This window comes from Mchenga conophoros, linkage group LG13 (assembly GCF_057382185.1).
Source record: "Mchenga conophoros isolate Kocher_MC1m ecotype Shallow Benthic linkage group LG13, M_conophoros_male_GT1.1, whole genome shotgun sequence".
Taxonomy (NCBI): Eukaryota; Metazoa; Chordata; class Actinopteri; order Cichliformes; family Cichlidae; genus Mchenga; species Mchenga conophoros.
This window is the reverse complement of record NC_140538.1, coordinates 25129510-25146059: the sequence shown is the minus strand read 5'-3', so window position 1 is coordinate 25146059 and position 16550 is coordinate 25129510. Positions and strand designations below refer to the sequence as shown.

The following is a 16550-nucleotide window of genomic DNA, read 5'->3' as shown; positions in this document are numbered from 1 at the left end:
GTGTGGCATCAGATTTGATGCAGAACAGCTGATTGTTCTGTAAATAGTTTGAAATGTTTATTTAAAAATGCCTTGGCTGCATTAAAAAAAAAATAGCTGCAAAAAACTTTGTTGTTTGCCAAACTGAGTTACTTTTTTGAAGAAGTAACTATATAATTAATTGCCCAACATTGGTCATTATATACTGTATTTTGGAGACAGAGAGTTACAGATTCTCTCCCAGACCACAGACTCATATTACAAGTCAGAGCCTTATAAAAAAAAAAGAAAAAAAAAGAAAGAAAGTTGAACTCCAATTTTGAAAACACAAGTTATTTTTACTTCCAATAGTGTTAACATACTACACAGGTCAATGACTAGATTTTTTAAAATTTTCATTGTAAGTGGGCTAAAGCAGTTAATTAAAAGTAGTCTAACATAAATGTAAATGCTGTAATTTGATTATTTTAATAAACCATGTAACTTGGATGGATTAGATGCCGGCGTGACCACAGTGCACGCGTCTGATGTCGCTCACAGTGGTCCAAGGGACCGCTCAGGGAGTTTGTGTGTTCGCTCAGACACGTGAAAAATTAGAGGGAACATTGGTCGGAAGGCTACCTCATATGTTAATGGCCAACAGCAAATTCAATTAGAATATTATCATACGTTGATTTGAATCAAATTATGCCTTTATTGAGTTGGAATGTTTTTTCAGTGTTACATTTATCTTTTTATTGACAGCACAAGGGCACAGAGGAAGAGAATGAGAGCAGGATGGTGACAGCAAAAGAGAGAGAGAGCAAAAAGAAAGAAGTAAGAGTCAAAATCAACCGCATAGTTATAAATCCAAAGTATCTTCTGTTTTGACCACATTCACTATATTTATATCATTACACTGGGACTTTTTAGGACAACCTGACAATAAAGATTTGCAAAATTGAACAAGTCCAGGTTTATGATAGATTGTTTTTTTTTAAATATCTGAATAATGTTGCGTTGATGACTTGGTTGAGTGCCTGTATGTGGTTAAGAAACTGGTATAATGTTGTGCATGTTTCTCCTTTGATATTGCATCTCCTCTACTACAAATAGTTAACTGGCTGTAGAAAATTCTTGTCAACATGATATTTGTCTTAGGTTTGACAATAAGGGTGCACCCTAAAACGGGTGTGTTATTGAAATCTGGGATTATTTTTCTGAATGATTCAGAGACACTATAATAGGTAATACAACTATTTAGGTTGCAGAAAGTTGACAACATGTGCCAACAGCATATTCCCTTTAACCCTTTATATTAACTTCAAGCACACTATGATTGGGGGCTGAGCTCCCCTAAATCTAAATGCTTGATTCCACAATCGCCCCTGCCATGACCTGTTTAATACCAAATTTGTCTATGCCGGTTCAAACACTTGCTTTTAGATGTCAGATAAAGACAACTCTATCAAAAAGTATTGATCCAGTAAAAATAAAAACCATTCACATTAGGACACCATCAACCCACAACAACCCACAAAAATTATAAATACCGCTTTTTCAATGCATGCGGGCAAGCTGACAGAGCCGATCGACCGAATTAGAAGGCTGAGAAAGAGACAGTGTCCAGAAAACAGAGAGTTGACGAGCCACAGTTAATGCAGAGCATGCTTGACAGTGGGGAATTGGCTGGGGAGAGTACACAGACATTATCAACACATTTAGGGGAACACTTTAATAAGTTCTTCCTTGGGGCTACCTCTTGCTCTTTAATTATTATTGAATTGGGTACGCCACAGAGCTAATTAAAAGTGCAAGGTATTTACTGTGGCAGTCGAGGAATGTGAGGGTGCAGAGGAGAGCAAGAGAGAAATGGGAGAGGGAAGACGTTCTGACAGAAGGTTGTTATTTTAATTGTTTTAATAGTGTCCTGGTAATGGGAGATGCAGCTATGGCTCTACATCCTTCATGCAGACTAAAGGAGAGAGGGAGGGGGGGAAAGTGACTCGAAGAGCCATGCTTCAGGTCTCGTTTAGCTTCTTCTAAAATCAGACAGAAAACATGAGAAAGAAGAAAATACACTGTAAGATAGGAAGATCTAGTTTGGCTAATAAAAAACCTGGCATATATATCATATATGCCAGTCATGTATGTCCATTATGTGATCTATAGGAAATAAAGACTTTTTTCTCTGTTCAGGTTGATGATGAATATGATCAACTTACAATAACTCAAAGGGTTGCTTCAGAAACACATCTCCTACATTCATGCAAACAGCACACAGAAGCTTATCTCCTGTTGTTTTCTTGGACCTCTGAGGATTCTCACTTCCTTGGTAAAAAAAAAAAAAAAAGAAAAGAAAAGAAATTATTTTGAATGATTATAAAAAAACCTTATCCCACATAAATGATCATGGGTTGGCATGAGGTTAAAGCACGAGCCAAATTGTTGAACAGAACGAGGCAGCAAAGCCTTTTGCTTAATTGGCATAAACTACAAGACATACACCAACCTTCCCAGCAGAGTGTGGAAGTTTTTGCGACAAATGTTGTGTTTCCACAAGTTAATTACATAGTAGAGAGCTTAATCTGCCGAATCAGGGCAAAGTGGATTAGGAGATGAGAGCATTTAATCAAAGTGTTCTCTCTGTCTAATTACACATCCCATTTCCTGACACAACACACACTGTTATCTGCCATTGCATTTAAACACCAGCTCTTCTGTTTAGCTGCCCTCCCCTCCAAGACTGAATGATCGCACTGCCTGGATGTGACAAAATAAATAAATGAATAAAAGTCACTGAATGTGAACACATGTAGACTCGAACTAAACAGAGATGCGCACACAAACACACGGACATGCAGAGACTGAACATAAATGCGGAGAGGATTTGGTTCCAAACAAAACATTAAAATATATGTTATAACATGTATCACTGTATAACTGCAGTGTACAGCAGACCACTAATGCAACATAATCACAAGCATCGTTCATGCCAGGGTGGGCAAAAGATTTCTCCTGGGTCCTCCTCACTCGTGTTTTAAACTGAAATTGTTCTTATTTTGGGCATGAAAAACAATGGAACCTCTGTTGGACTCAAAATAATCAGTATAAGGAGAAATCTGAAGAAGAAAGCGTAGGAAAGAAACAAGCTTTCTGGTTTCTGTTTGCTTGCAGACTGATTTCTGCTGACCAGTCATGCGTTTGTGTTTGGTGCAAAAAGAACTGTAGTTGCTGAAATATAATCTCAAAACTACTGTCTATCACCTGACCACAATTTTGCTTCCTAAAAGCAAAATTTTATTTATTCAAAATGGTCAGAGCACGTAGCAGGAAGATTTGGCTCACCGACTATATTGGAAGCGCCCACAAGTTAGCCGTTGTCCCCGGAGTCATTTGACCAGCCAGTATGTTGACAGTATACAGTATATGTCACTTGTGTGAGTTCACACCAAGTCACAGCGTAATCCCACTGTGTTACATATGCATCTTCAGCACACATCTGCGCAGCATCCTTCAAACAACTTGTGCCAGTTCCCAAATCAAATCCCTTGCTGCTGAGAGGAGGAGAGAAGTGAGTGAAATATCCATGTTTGGATGTGTTCCCTCATCTGCCTGATAAATATTGTATTGAATGTGTTTTTGCATGGTGTACGAAGGCATGAGGATACTGACTTAGAGGCCATGTGCTGAAGTTACCGATCTGCTGAAAAGACAAGGCCAAATAAAAGGTGTTTTAAGTGTCTCCACTAGTATCCATGTACAGCAATTTTCCCAGGCTGTTTTTCTTGTACCTGTTATACTAATTCTTGGTGTCATCTCAGACAGCCCGCTCACACGAACCACTGTTACACCACCACAATGACTTAATCCAGCAACCTCCATGGTAACCGAATGTAACCAATCACTGTGGCTGTGGAAACCTGATCATTGCGCTCAAGTTGAGCAGTTTGGCTTCCAGTCAGCCAGACAGGTGCTCATTTACGTTCATCAAATTTGTGTGAAAATAATGGTCTAATGAAGTACAGAGGAACATATTAAGTTTTGAATATGATTAAATCGCCTCCACTGTGCCCTGAAAGGCCAATTTAACACTTCTTTATTCTTTGCACAATCTTTGCACCGAACCTTGAGATGAGAAAATATGCGGGTTCTTTTTCATTATGGCCTTTTATTCAAATGAAAAGCAAGCGTAACGTCAATCCAGTGCAGCTGTAATTGCTTCTGTACACCTACACTTGTAGGTGTTTAGGTTGAAAAAGAATCTTAAGCTATTATTCACTAGGTCACATCCTTTCCTCACATAACACACCAACATTTGACTCATAGGCTCGTGTGGTTGTGTGAGTACATTTGTGTGTTTACGTGTTTATGAATTGGAAGGCCTCCTAGAGGAGGACATCTGCTGAGCTAATAAACGATAATCTTGACAAATTGTCACTGTCTGATCATTCAAGCCGGCTTCACAATCACATTACTGAGTAAGCCATTACAGACCGGGCCAAGGACATGACTGACAGCTCTCTAAACCAATGGAGGGCGTTGCTGTACCAACGTCCAGCTGCTTGAGAGGAGGACAATAATTCATGGCCTAAGAGCAATTGGAATGTGGAATGGAGTAGTTAGGGAAATTAGTAATGCCACCCACTAACATATCCATGCCCTTCACTGGTTAGAACAGCAGCTGAGTTTATGAAGAGATGGCCTTCCGCCAGAACCGACTTTGTCCTTTTGGATAAATATGGCACACCAGGCAACTATTGAGGGCAACGGTGTTTGAGGTCATGATTATGCAGATTTACAGTAGGTCCTATTGTGGGATACAGTAGTCTGTCCTGGCTATAGTACAAAACATTTAACTGAGATGATGACACTGGAGATGACATTGACAGCTTGATGGTGCATTTTAAAAACGCAAGACAATGCCCGTGACATGCAACCACTCGCAGAAAACAGCTCTCAGGGTGTAGACATAAGTGAACAATTTAAGACTCAGACTAGGAGTGTTGACAGACTGGTAGAGTGTAAAGGTCATGTGATAAAAAACAAACTCCTAGAAAATCAATCCACTATAAAGGATTTTAATTCCAAGCCACTGACACCCTCAGAGATGATGAAAAGCCTGACATCTTCAAATTGCCCTGTCAATCACCACAACCAACAGAAATGACATGGAAAAAAAAGAGAAAATAAATACAGGGTATAATAGAGCCAAAACTAGTGGGACACGTAATGAACAAGCTTATAATCACACAAAGGTACCCGATGTGGACGAGTTCTTTCAGACATCAACATCAAGAGGAGCTGTTGTGCAAGCTTAATATTATATAGCATAAAGAATCATTCAGACAACCAGACTCATACATATACACGCATCATGATAACGGACATCCATTTCCATCACTGTCAGCGTTTTTTATGACATTCCTCTTGACTTGCTTTTTCTTCCGCGATTTGTATTCAAGGAAGAGAGGACGGAACATATCTGTGCAGCGAGTACAGCGACGAAGCCAAAACAAAGACTAACTTACTTTAGACCTTGTAGACGCATCACACATAACAGTGTATCCCAGCCTTTTGGAGCCACAGCACATATTTTACATTAGAAAAATCACACTGCCAAACAAAAATGTCACAAAAAGTACATTTTCAAAATACGAAGTATAAAAATGTACTGATGTGTGCTGAATCTACTCACCAATAGGTGTGTCTTCATAGATGAGAAGGTAGGTCGAGAAGAAGTAGTTCAGGAAACGTGGTGGCTGGTTGGAGCCTTTGGGGAGAACAGAACAATTCAAGATACATTTCACTTTTTTTTTTAGAAAACTTGTCCTAAAAACAACAAAAAGAATATTTTAGAAATCTATTAAAAACTTGAACTTTTAATCCCAGGTTAACTTCTTCTCTCAGAAGTCAGAAGTTTACCACTAAAAGCATTTTTAATGTTCACGAATTTAAGTAATAACTGCAATTTGCCATTTTTATCAAAAAATAATAATGTGCTTTGATGAATTTGAGAATTCATGAATAGCAAGTGTTGCTCATGGTCTCTGATTGGTCTTCCTGTAATATTTTTGCACATAGCTGCTTTTGTTAAAATAAAAAAAGGGGCAACAGCATGTTTTGATTTCTCTCCCTCTCAAATATTTATACAGCAAACATCATAATATGAATGTCTATAAATCAAACTGCACTACAGCTGTGTGTTCAGTTCATGATGTTAGTCTTGCAGGCAGCATTAAACTTTGATTTGACTGCAAAATCAAACTTTGGACATTTTCTATTTTCCCACCATTTATCTTGGATTTTGTAATCAAAGCTTTCTTTAATAACCTCAAGGAAGCTTTTGTGCAAGTTGGGTGTTTGGGTTTTTCCTGCTGTTCTGTCCGTGTTCGCTTCCCAAATCTCTCCCTCAATTTTCTCAACTGCTTATCCTTCTCAGTGCCACTGGGTACCTGGAGCCTATCCTAGCTGTTAATGGATGTGGGCCGGGATACATCCTGGAGAGATCGCCAGTCTATCACAGGGCTAGTCTTTCCTCATCCTTGATTTTGTTATCGTCACTCATCCAATTTTCTTCTCGCCTGCCTTTTATGATCCAATCAGCTTCTCTTCCCTGGTCTTTGATGGTGAATCGTTCATATTGTGTCCTACATGTCTACCACCTGTCCCACAATCGCTACCAGAGTCTAGACTCCTGGTGTCCTATCCTAAATGCCCAAATAACAATTTTTTATTATTATTTTAATATTATAAAAACTTTACATGAATATTTTTTTTATTTTAATGGTGCACATCTAGTGCAACGTGTAGGTACTGTGGTATAAAATGCGTCAATAGCTGCACTTTTTAAAAATGAGCTACTTTTTAATTCCTTTAAGATAAAGGAATTAAAAAGTAGTGGAGCAGTGGAGCTTTATCTTTGATAAAGCTCCACTGCAGCTTTATCTTTGATGTCTTCTCTTTGTATTAATTTTTAATGACAACTGCTTAAATTTAACAAACAGAAAAACCATCTGCAAAGACAAAAGTAGGAAGATCTACGTATGGGAGGGATTGTCCATTACAACACAACAGGTTAAAAGGGCCTGTTAAAGGGTTAATAGCGTCCCGTGTTTGGCGAGTGTTCTGTAATGTCAGAAGGCAGAGCAATACAAGCTGTTTTTTAGGGGGAAAGATCAGCGAACAACGCTGATGGTCTTTGATCAGCTGAACAAGCCGGCAGACCACAGAGACAGTGAAGCAAAAGAAAGGGGAGGCCAACTTGTTTGAAGTGAGAGTGCTTGATAGAGTGAATAGGTGCTTTGAAAGTACGAGCTTTTTGTTCAGTCATGTGCCCGTCTGTGCAGAAGAAGATGCTCATCTCTGGCTTGCCTCTAGTGCTCAAGTGCCAAGAACATGGAGCGTGCTTGACAGGGTTTGAAGATAGTTAGGGTGAGGGTTAATAAGCTCCTGTCCGTACCTGTGGTTTACACCAGGCTTGGTTAAAGTAATGCGGATTGATTACAGCTACAAAATAATCACAATGATGATCATAAATCCAATTTGCTGGATCAGGGAGGTAATGCTCAAGAGAAGCACAAGGTCAGTCTGCTAATGGGGTAGTTAGAAGAGGCAAGAGAAAGAGAGGGATTTAAAAGGTGAGGAGAAGAAAGAGGGAGCAACACGGAAAGAAAATGTGCGAAGTGAGAGACTGGAGGACTCCAGAGAAAGAAGATCTTGATAAACTCATTGTGCTTGATGGAAAGAGGTTGTGACAATCGCTTAATAACTTTCCATGCTGTTTCAGCGCTGCGTGTGATTGGAGGTGTCTCCTGCCTGTCACTGAGAGACAGTTACCATGACGTTCCACAACAGCTGAGCTCTCCCTTGCTTTATCTGCCCCCCCCCCAAAAGCCTTCATACTCAGCAAGGAAGCAAACCAGACATTTTTTTCTTGGTGGTGCTTATGGCTTAACACTAATAATGTGAGACATTATGCAAGAGACAGTGGGGGAGAGTAGAGAAGGAAAGCGTGAGCGAAGGAATGATAATGAGAAAAAAATGGGAAATAGGATTGAAAGGTGCACAGGCCAGGAAAAAAGTGTGGGAAAGCATCATTTAGCGCAGGAAACAGAGAAGGAAGCAGGACAACTACTCCTGCTATCAACCTAATTAACATAAACTAGCATCTTCCTGTTTTGCCTAGTAACTGATAAAGATACTAGAAAACCCATAGTTATTCGTGATACCTTATTTGACTAACAAAGGTAGATCTGCAGTTAAATGTTGACACCACATAAATTTTTTAAAGCCTTTTATTCTGGGAAGTTTGACTGATTTAAAACCTTTTCAGTTATTCAGTTTCAAATTCACACTGTTCTACATATTCACAAAAATAGCTGCCAACTAAAACCACAATTTGCTACTTTTTATCCACGGTCATAAATCAAACTGAAATGCATCCACTACTGCAGGGATTTATGGTAACTGTATAAAATATGCAGCATAAAGACCTTTCCCTAATAACCAACACTCGACAAAATGAAAGTCTAGTCTGTGGATTTACAGATCCTTATTCTTCGCAGCCAGGACTTACCTTCACAGAAAGAGTGGAGAAAGAGGAAGGCAAGGAGGAGCTTGGCGACTGCCATCCTGCCACCTAAACCCACACTCCTCGACATCACCTGCACCTGATAAAAGACAAACACAGAATACAGACAGATCATTTTGTTTACCAAAACTAGGCCTGATCCTCAATATATCAATGAAAAACAACATTTCATCCTCAATTTTACAAGCATTTTCTTGGGTTAAGCCCAATTTTCATTGTTTATTTCCAGATGAATTGAGCCAGAAGTTCTTAATGGCTTTTAATTTTTTATATGTATATATATACATACTGCTCCAATTTAAGTTACCACTTACATGTTTATAATTATTATTATTGGACTGCTTCAGGACAATGAATAGCTTGAACCCATATGGCTGTATGTAAATGGCATGTGGGTGTAATGTATTTGAATTATATGACTGGTGCTTTAGCTTTTTTTTTTCATTATACTTGTCCTATTTCAAATGGTGTCTGCAGTATGTTTTATGGTGAACCTGGTGAAGCCCACAAGCTGAAATGTGTGTGTCAAATAATACAGCTGTCCTGTACACTACAAGTATTGCTGGAGCTCTCTGGCCATATAATACCCCAACACAAGCACAGGGTATATCACAAACAATCAACTCATTTCAAAGTCCTTTAATTCACCAGTAACGATCACCGCACGTACTGTTAGAAAGACAGTTTTCGTGAGTTTCATGTGGTTGCTGGTACAGTAGGTAGCATAACAACAGCAGCGGCTGCAGTGTCTCCAGACATGCTCGCAAAACTATGGGGCGAGTTTGACTATCGTATGGACATATGCAGTGCAGGGGACACACTGAGCACTTCTGAACATTCGTTTTGTATGTTAAACTTTATGTTAAGCCAAGTATTTTGAAATGTACTTCTATGTCCATATGCCGTGCCTTGTTTCAGCAGGGCCTCACAGGTAGGCAAACTCATTTGGTGACAACTTAATTTTTGAGTGTTATCTTTCCAAATCCTCCTCCTTCCTGAAGCCCACTGTGCCATTGCTCACAGTAAAAATGGTGCAAATATAGGGCTGCTTTTCCTTCACGTATCTAATAGCGAAGAATGGCAAATGACTAAAGAGACACCAGCGTAAGAAGCATGGATATACAATTCAAATACTGCTGTGGTGCCGTTAAAGGTGTTCTGTATGCAGTGGATTCAATTCCAGCAAGGCAGCTAAAATTTACAGGTGAGTGAGAAAGAAATTTCAAGTAAAGAATAGGCTGTCATTGCTTATTGTATAAATATGTGTGTGAGTGTATTTGTATGTGTATATGTCTTTATTTTAGCTATGCATGTGTGTCCCTTTCAATAGGCACATTTGTTTTCATTTGGATTCTAGTTTCCTCGGCATTATTTTTATTTCAATTCCTGTAACAATGCAGTCTGTATGGCTGTCACTATTATTTGTTTTACCTCATCCCTTCATCCTTTCCTTCCCCCCTCTTTTATTCACATGAATTTATCTCTCTGGGACCCTGAACACCTGGCTTTCAGGGGAGTTTTGTTTTGAATCCACCAAATACTGACATTTAGACAAGACCCCTTACTGCCACATCTGAACACACTGGGCAATTCTTCACTGCAACAAATTTCCCCATGTAGGACAGAAGTCCTTTAATGCTGTGAAAGGGGGTTTCCTATGACAACCGAACTAGATAAATGTAACCAAACAGTAACTGAAAACAAAACACATCAGTGTCATTATTTATAAAGGCTGATAAATTAAAATTTGATTGAGATGGAAGAAACACCCTTCAACCATCTTAATGTGGGAGAATTTGTCCACCAGAGGGCACTCTGCAACTTCCCTGTTGGTAACACAGGTGTAGAATAGCAGGAACACAACAACTAACTGATCCAAGCAGAGAGTGTGAACAAGAAACTCATGACCCCTCACGAAAGTATTTATAAACTCTACAGTCAAGTAAATAACTACACATAAAAATTATTAGGGAAATCCGTTTATGTTTCACATGTCCGATAGAAAAAATGGCGGTTAATAGTATATCAGAATATCACATATTTGAATCAGCAAATATTGTTACTGGTCTTAATTGGTATTTGACACAATGTGTCAAACTTGTTAAATACAATACAGCTGTACTAAATATCTGTTGTGCAATATAAATCATTTTTATTTACCCTGTCCTACATATTAATGGTGGATATTTACATTGCTGTCTGAAACAGATCCCTCAGTCCATTACCTGCACACACACAAACACACACACACACGCACACACACATATAATCCAGACCCTTACTCAGCCATCCTCCAAATGCTAACGGACATTTCTGAGATGACAAATGGGTGAATATGACTGACGGATACTGGTCGAGACTGACACATTAGATCTGAAAGCGTCGGGAGCAGCCATGGAAAATTAAAAAAAGTCTTACTGCATCAGCATCGCTGCTGTGACCTGGATGCAGGTGGATTCGTTATTAAACATTCTCACAAACATGCATTCCCCCAAAAGTTGCAGATGGACAATGCTGTAGCTGGAGGACGAGGGAATCTCACACATCGACCTGCCTCCTGTTTTATCTATGTGTGTAACCTGGATTGTGCCTATCACTCCAGGCTCCTATCACGGCCTGCCTGAGGCATAAGCAAAGTAACCAGCTGCTAAGTACTGCTTTGAGCAAATGACAAACTTGAAAGTTATTCATAATAACTTAACTCTAAAAATTCAGTAAAAAGTAAAAAACTGCATTATTTAAATTTGGCAACTTTTATGCACTGATCTTCTGCAGGAGCACACTGTTTCTAGTTCTCCAGTCTATGCTAAGAATGCTTCCTGTCAAAGCTGTGGCCCTTCTACTTAATTTTCATTTCTGTGAAGAGACAAAAGTTGCCACGAGCTAAATCCGATGAGTAGGCTTGGTAATGAGCAACGACTGCGTTGGTCCAGCCAAAGAAATTTACACATAAACACACTGGAACAGTGTGATGCACCACAGCTCAGGTTGGTTCCAGAATTTTTTTTTTTTACCTCAGACCCTTCAGGACATGCTATGACTCTATGATAACAGTCTGACCCTAGGGGACAAACTCGTGGCGCATAATCCTCAAAAACAACAAGGATAATCTTGGTTATGTTCCTGTTCCTGGAGCCTGCATGCTTTTTGCACTGTAAAGACTGTTGTTGAGTCCCCATGTCATAGCACGTAATGCCAATGATGAGCCTTGATATGCAAGTTGGAACTAATTATTAGAACCTTTTGGGTAGTGTGCTCCCCAGGGAGAGCAGATAACAGCTACGGGGCACCAGAGTTCCTGTTCCACACACTGGTTTTGGTTTAGGAAGCGTGATAAAGTTTTAATGATTAGCTGCACTCACAACAGTAACAACATTTATAATAATGCAGTATTTCGAAACTTTTATCTATTTTTCAAAATTCCTGTTCAGAAATTAAGATGACGGTCTGCATCAGCCACTGATTACTCCTATTTTTATACCAACATATGAGCCACAAGACAGTTAGTGAACCATCAAACGAATAACTGACATACTGCTGTCAGCATGTGCTGAGGTACACTCAGCTGCTCCTGCACCTTGCGGGGCTCTCGTCATTCATCCAGCTGTGAGAGAATTATGCAGCAGCAGATGCCAGAAGCCAGATCCGTTTTCACTTTCTCTTTCCATCGTGAATTATGGCCATTTATGATCTCACATAGTTATGACAGTATTGGCCTCATTGTTAGAAGAAGATTTGACTCTCTGTCTGATGTTCACACCTCTGCCTGCCCCTCAGCGTCTACAGTATCTGCGGTGCGATTCTTTTAGATTAATGTGGTTTTGATACATTTTGCCTTTTGGCTTCCAAACCTTGAAAATTTTATAGATTATTACAGACATATTACACATGTTTACATATGATGGACAACATGTCTGTGGTCAAAGCAATAAAGTTACTTTCGAATATACATGGACAATCTCCCTCATTAAACTGTAGGCATCAGAAATAGGATGATTTTACATGTTTTGTTTTTATCTGACAACACATAAGGATGAGAAATGAATCAAAAATAAGTCAAAACCAGCGTTTAGAACTTAAGCCCCATGTTTGTTAATTCTGTGATTTTTTTTCCCCTTTAAAACATATTACTGTGTGTAGTCAGCTTTGGACACGTAACAAAAAGAAGGAAAGTGAAAACTCAGTAAAAAATCATTTCAGCAATGCTTGTGTAGGTTTGCAGTTTGATTGACTGGTTTAATGCTTGTTTTGAAACACATTATATTATAAATTTAGCAAAAAGAAGTACAACATATTCCCAACCACTCTTGTTAGGTTGTAGTGCAGCTTGAAACATTAATGAAAATGAAATGGTAATTAGATTCGTTAAGTATTTAACTCAGCCTATTGTGTGAACATGTGCAGTTCAACATGCATACAGTATGTATCACTGCAATCACTTCACAGTAGGGGAGTGTGGGAAGGTGAAGGGTTGCAATCAAACTCGGCATAGCTCCACGGGAACACTAACCATGGCCACGTGTCTTACACACTCCAAACTTAAAACCAATTCTTTGATAGCAGACTTTGTATAAACGATGTACAAAAGCGAAACTGGAGAATATTTCTAAGCATGTTCAAGTAATATGTGTCCACAAACAAAAAAAACAACTTTGTATAATCAAAGACACAGATTTAAAGAATATATTTGTTTTTAATATTAAACAAGTTTTTAAAAACTGAACTCAAAATGTGCCAATTAAACTGCAGAGGACATGACTCAGCAGGAGGTGGTCCTCAAACTAACCTGGGTCCTTCTCCAGCACCGTCCCACTCCACTGGTAATACTGTCACCATATATCAATCCTTCACCACCAGCTCCCCAGTTTCTGTCAGAGCTACTGTTCATCTTTCTCCCATTTCTGTTTTTTCTACCTGTCTTTTCCATGTTTTTCACTTTTTAGTCATCACATTTTTCTGCTATTAGTGTTTTCTACATTTTTCTGATTTACCACGCAACTCGATTCTGAAGTGGGGTAGTCCAGAAAATGTTTGAGGACCGCTGTGCTAAGCTTTGGAAGAAATCATATCTACTAAAATATAGATCAGCAACACAACAAATACATATTTTTAAGGGCCGTGCTCTTTTTATTTGTGGGTAAGTACATCTCATCGAAACTACACTTCAAAAGGAGAACCTTGGGCTGTTCTTGAGACTTGCTTGTTGTGGTTAAAGGAGCTTATCTTTACCTGTAAATGTTGGATCACAAGTTTCTCACACTTACGCACACCACAATTTAAGTCCAATAGTCCACTTACTGTCTGTTTAATATTTAGGGAAACATTTTTATACACGTCGTGGTGGTAAAGTTTAGGATAGCGGTGATCCATGTCTGTGTAATGGTTTACAACCCCACAGTTTATCTGACAGTGATATACCTTTAAGGCACCATAAAGTTAAGAGTAATGTCTGAACCCAGTGTGTTCTGTCCAAAGAGGCTTGCCTTCCCACATGGTGTCTCCTGGCTTACACCACTCAATATTATTGATTACATGGCAATTGTGTCTGACTTGCTTTAATCTCAAAGGCACCGTTTTCAGGGGAGAGTGTTGGACCTCAGCAGGCAGCCAAATCTGGGTTATTACAGCAAATCAATGAGTGATTTCGGCTTGCCCTTGGTGCTCATAAAAAAGCCATCACTCATTAGCACAGTGATCACAGACAGATTAGCAGACATTTGGCTTTGTCAGGGAGGAGGGAGGGGCAGCACCGCTCTGATGAGCTGAGTAATGTCTTCCTTCCCGCCCTCCTGATCTCTTCATCTCCAATATGACATGACTTTCTGAAACCCTTAGTCAGCAAACCTCACTTACATGACAAGAGTGCAGTGTAAACAGGATGCCATTTGGACTGCAGGGCATGCAGTGCTTTCTGAGTAGAAATTGTAATCAAACTGGCACAGATCCCTGATTATGAGTGAACTGGTTTCGTCAAAGTTTGGAGAAAATCAAGCCAATAGCCACTGAGATACTATATCCTGGAAAACAACACATGTCCAGCAAAGTACCTAACAGCATTGGTAATAATCAAAATCACTTTTTATGCTTCTGTAATGGTTAAATCCACCAGTGTGAGCAAGCATTTAAATTAAAATTATATTTTTAATGCTCAGAATTTTCAAATTTACTGTTTTATAAAATAACATTTTGAAAATTAAAAGGTGTTATTTTTTTTATTAAGATGCTAAATTACAGTTGTGTACTTTCAGTCCAGAACAGAACAAACTAGCTTTAGTGGTTAAATGTTATGCTTGATTAGTTTCATACTTCTCAGAGAAGTCCGGGTGTGCCGGCTCAAATTTGAGAATAAAAATGTGAATACTGTTTATTATTTGCTTACTGAATAAAAATGTAATTTTTTACTTTTAATCAGGTTTTTGACTGATTTTTAAAATATTTCTATTTTATTGTTTTTATGACAGTGACCTAAGCCCAGTCTTCTAATAACCATGTGAGTTGTCATTCATACAGGGAGTGCAGAATTATTAGGCAAATGAGTATTTTGTCCACATCATCCTCTTCATGCATGTTGTCTTACTCCAAGCTGTATAGGCTCGAAAGCCTACTACCAATTAAGCATATTAGGTGATGTGCATCTCTGTAATGAGAAGGGGTGTGGTCTAATGACATCAACACCCTATATCAGGTGTGCATAATTATTAGGCAACTTCCTTTCCTTTGGCAAAATGGGTCAAAAGAAGGACTTGACAGGCTCAGAAAAGTCAAAAATAGTGAGATATCTTGCAGAGGGATGCAGCAGTCTCAAAATTGCAAAGCTTCTGAAGCGTGATCATCGAACAATCAAGCGTTTCATTCAAAATAGTCAACAGGGTCGCAAGAAGCGTGTGGAAAAACCAAGGCGCAAAATAACTGCCCATGAACTGAGAAAAGTCAAGCGTGCAGCTGCCAAGATGCCACTTGCCACCAGTTTGGCCATATTTCAGAGCTGCAACATCACTGGAGTGCCCAAAAGCACAAGGTGTGCAATACTCAGAGACATGGCCAAGGTAAGAAAGGCTGAAAGACGACCACCACTGAACAAGACACACAAGCTGAAACGTCAAGACTGGGCCAAGAAATATCTCAAGACTGATTTTTCTAAGGTTTTATGGACTGATGAAACGAGAGTGAGTCTTGATGGGCCAGATGGATGGGCCCGTGGCTGGATTGGTAAAGGGCAGAGAGCTCCAGTCCGACGCCAGCAAGGTGGAGGTGGAGTACTGGTTTGGGCTGGTATCATCAAAGATGAGCTTGTGGGGCCTTTTCGGGTTGAGGATGGAGTCAAGCTCAACTCCCAGTCCTACTGCCAGTTTCTGGAAGACCCCTTCTTCAAGCAGTGGTACAGGAAGAAGTCTGCATCCTTCAAGAAAAACATGATTTTCATGCAGTACAATGCTCCATCACACGCGTCCAAGCACTCCACAGCGTGGCTGGCAAGAAAGGGTATAAAAGAAGAAAAACTAATGACATGGCCTCCTTGTTCACCTGATCTGAACCCCATTGAGAACCTGTGGTCCATCATCAAATGTGAGATTTACAAGGAGGGAAAACAGTACACCTCTCTGAACAGTGTCTGGGAGGCTGTGGTTGCTGCTGCATGCAATGTTGATGGTGAACAGATCAAAACACTGACAGAATCCATGGATGGCAGGCTTTTGAGTGTCCTTGCAAAGAAAGGTGGCTATATTGGTCGCCGATTTGTTTTTGTTTTGTTTTTGAATATCAGAAATGTATATTTGTGAATGTGGAGATGTTTTATTGGTTTCACTGGTAAAAATAAATAATTGAAATGGGTATATATTTGTTTTTTGTTAAGTTGCCTAATAATTATGCACAGTAATAGTCACCTGCACACACAGATATCCCCCTAAAATAGCTAAAAGTAAAAACAAACTAAAAACTACTTCCAAAAATATTCAGCTTTGATATTAATGAGTTTTTTGGGTTCATTGAGAACATG

The 16550-nt window shown here is 39.3% G+C and overlaps 1 protein-coding gene across 1 annotated transcript in view; it reads right to left on the bottom strand.

Annotated features, from left to right (window-relative positions):
- cdh23 (cadherin-related 23) overlaps window positions 1-16550 on the bottom strand; it is a 195916-nt gene that overhangs the window by 174006 nt on the left and 5360 nt on the right. Inside the window, exons 2-3 of the mRNA XM_085297424.1 lie at window positions 8537-8630; window positions 5657-5731 (exon numbers count right to left, since the gene is read on the bottom strand). Coding sequence (XP_085153550.1) covers window positions 5657-5731; window positions 8537-8621 — 160 coding nt within the window. The 5' untranslated portion in view covers window positions 8622-8630. The remainder of the gene's footprint in view (window positions 1-5656; window positions 5732-8536; window positions 8631-16550) is intronic.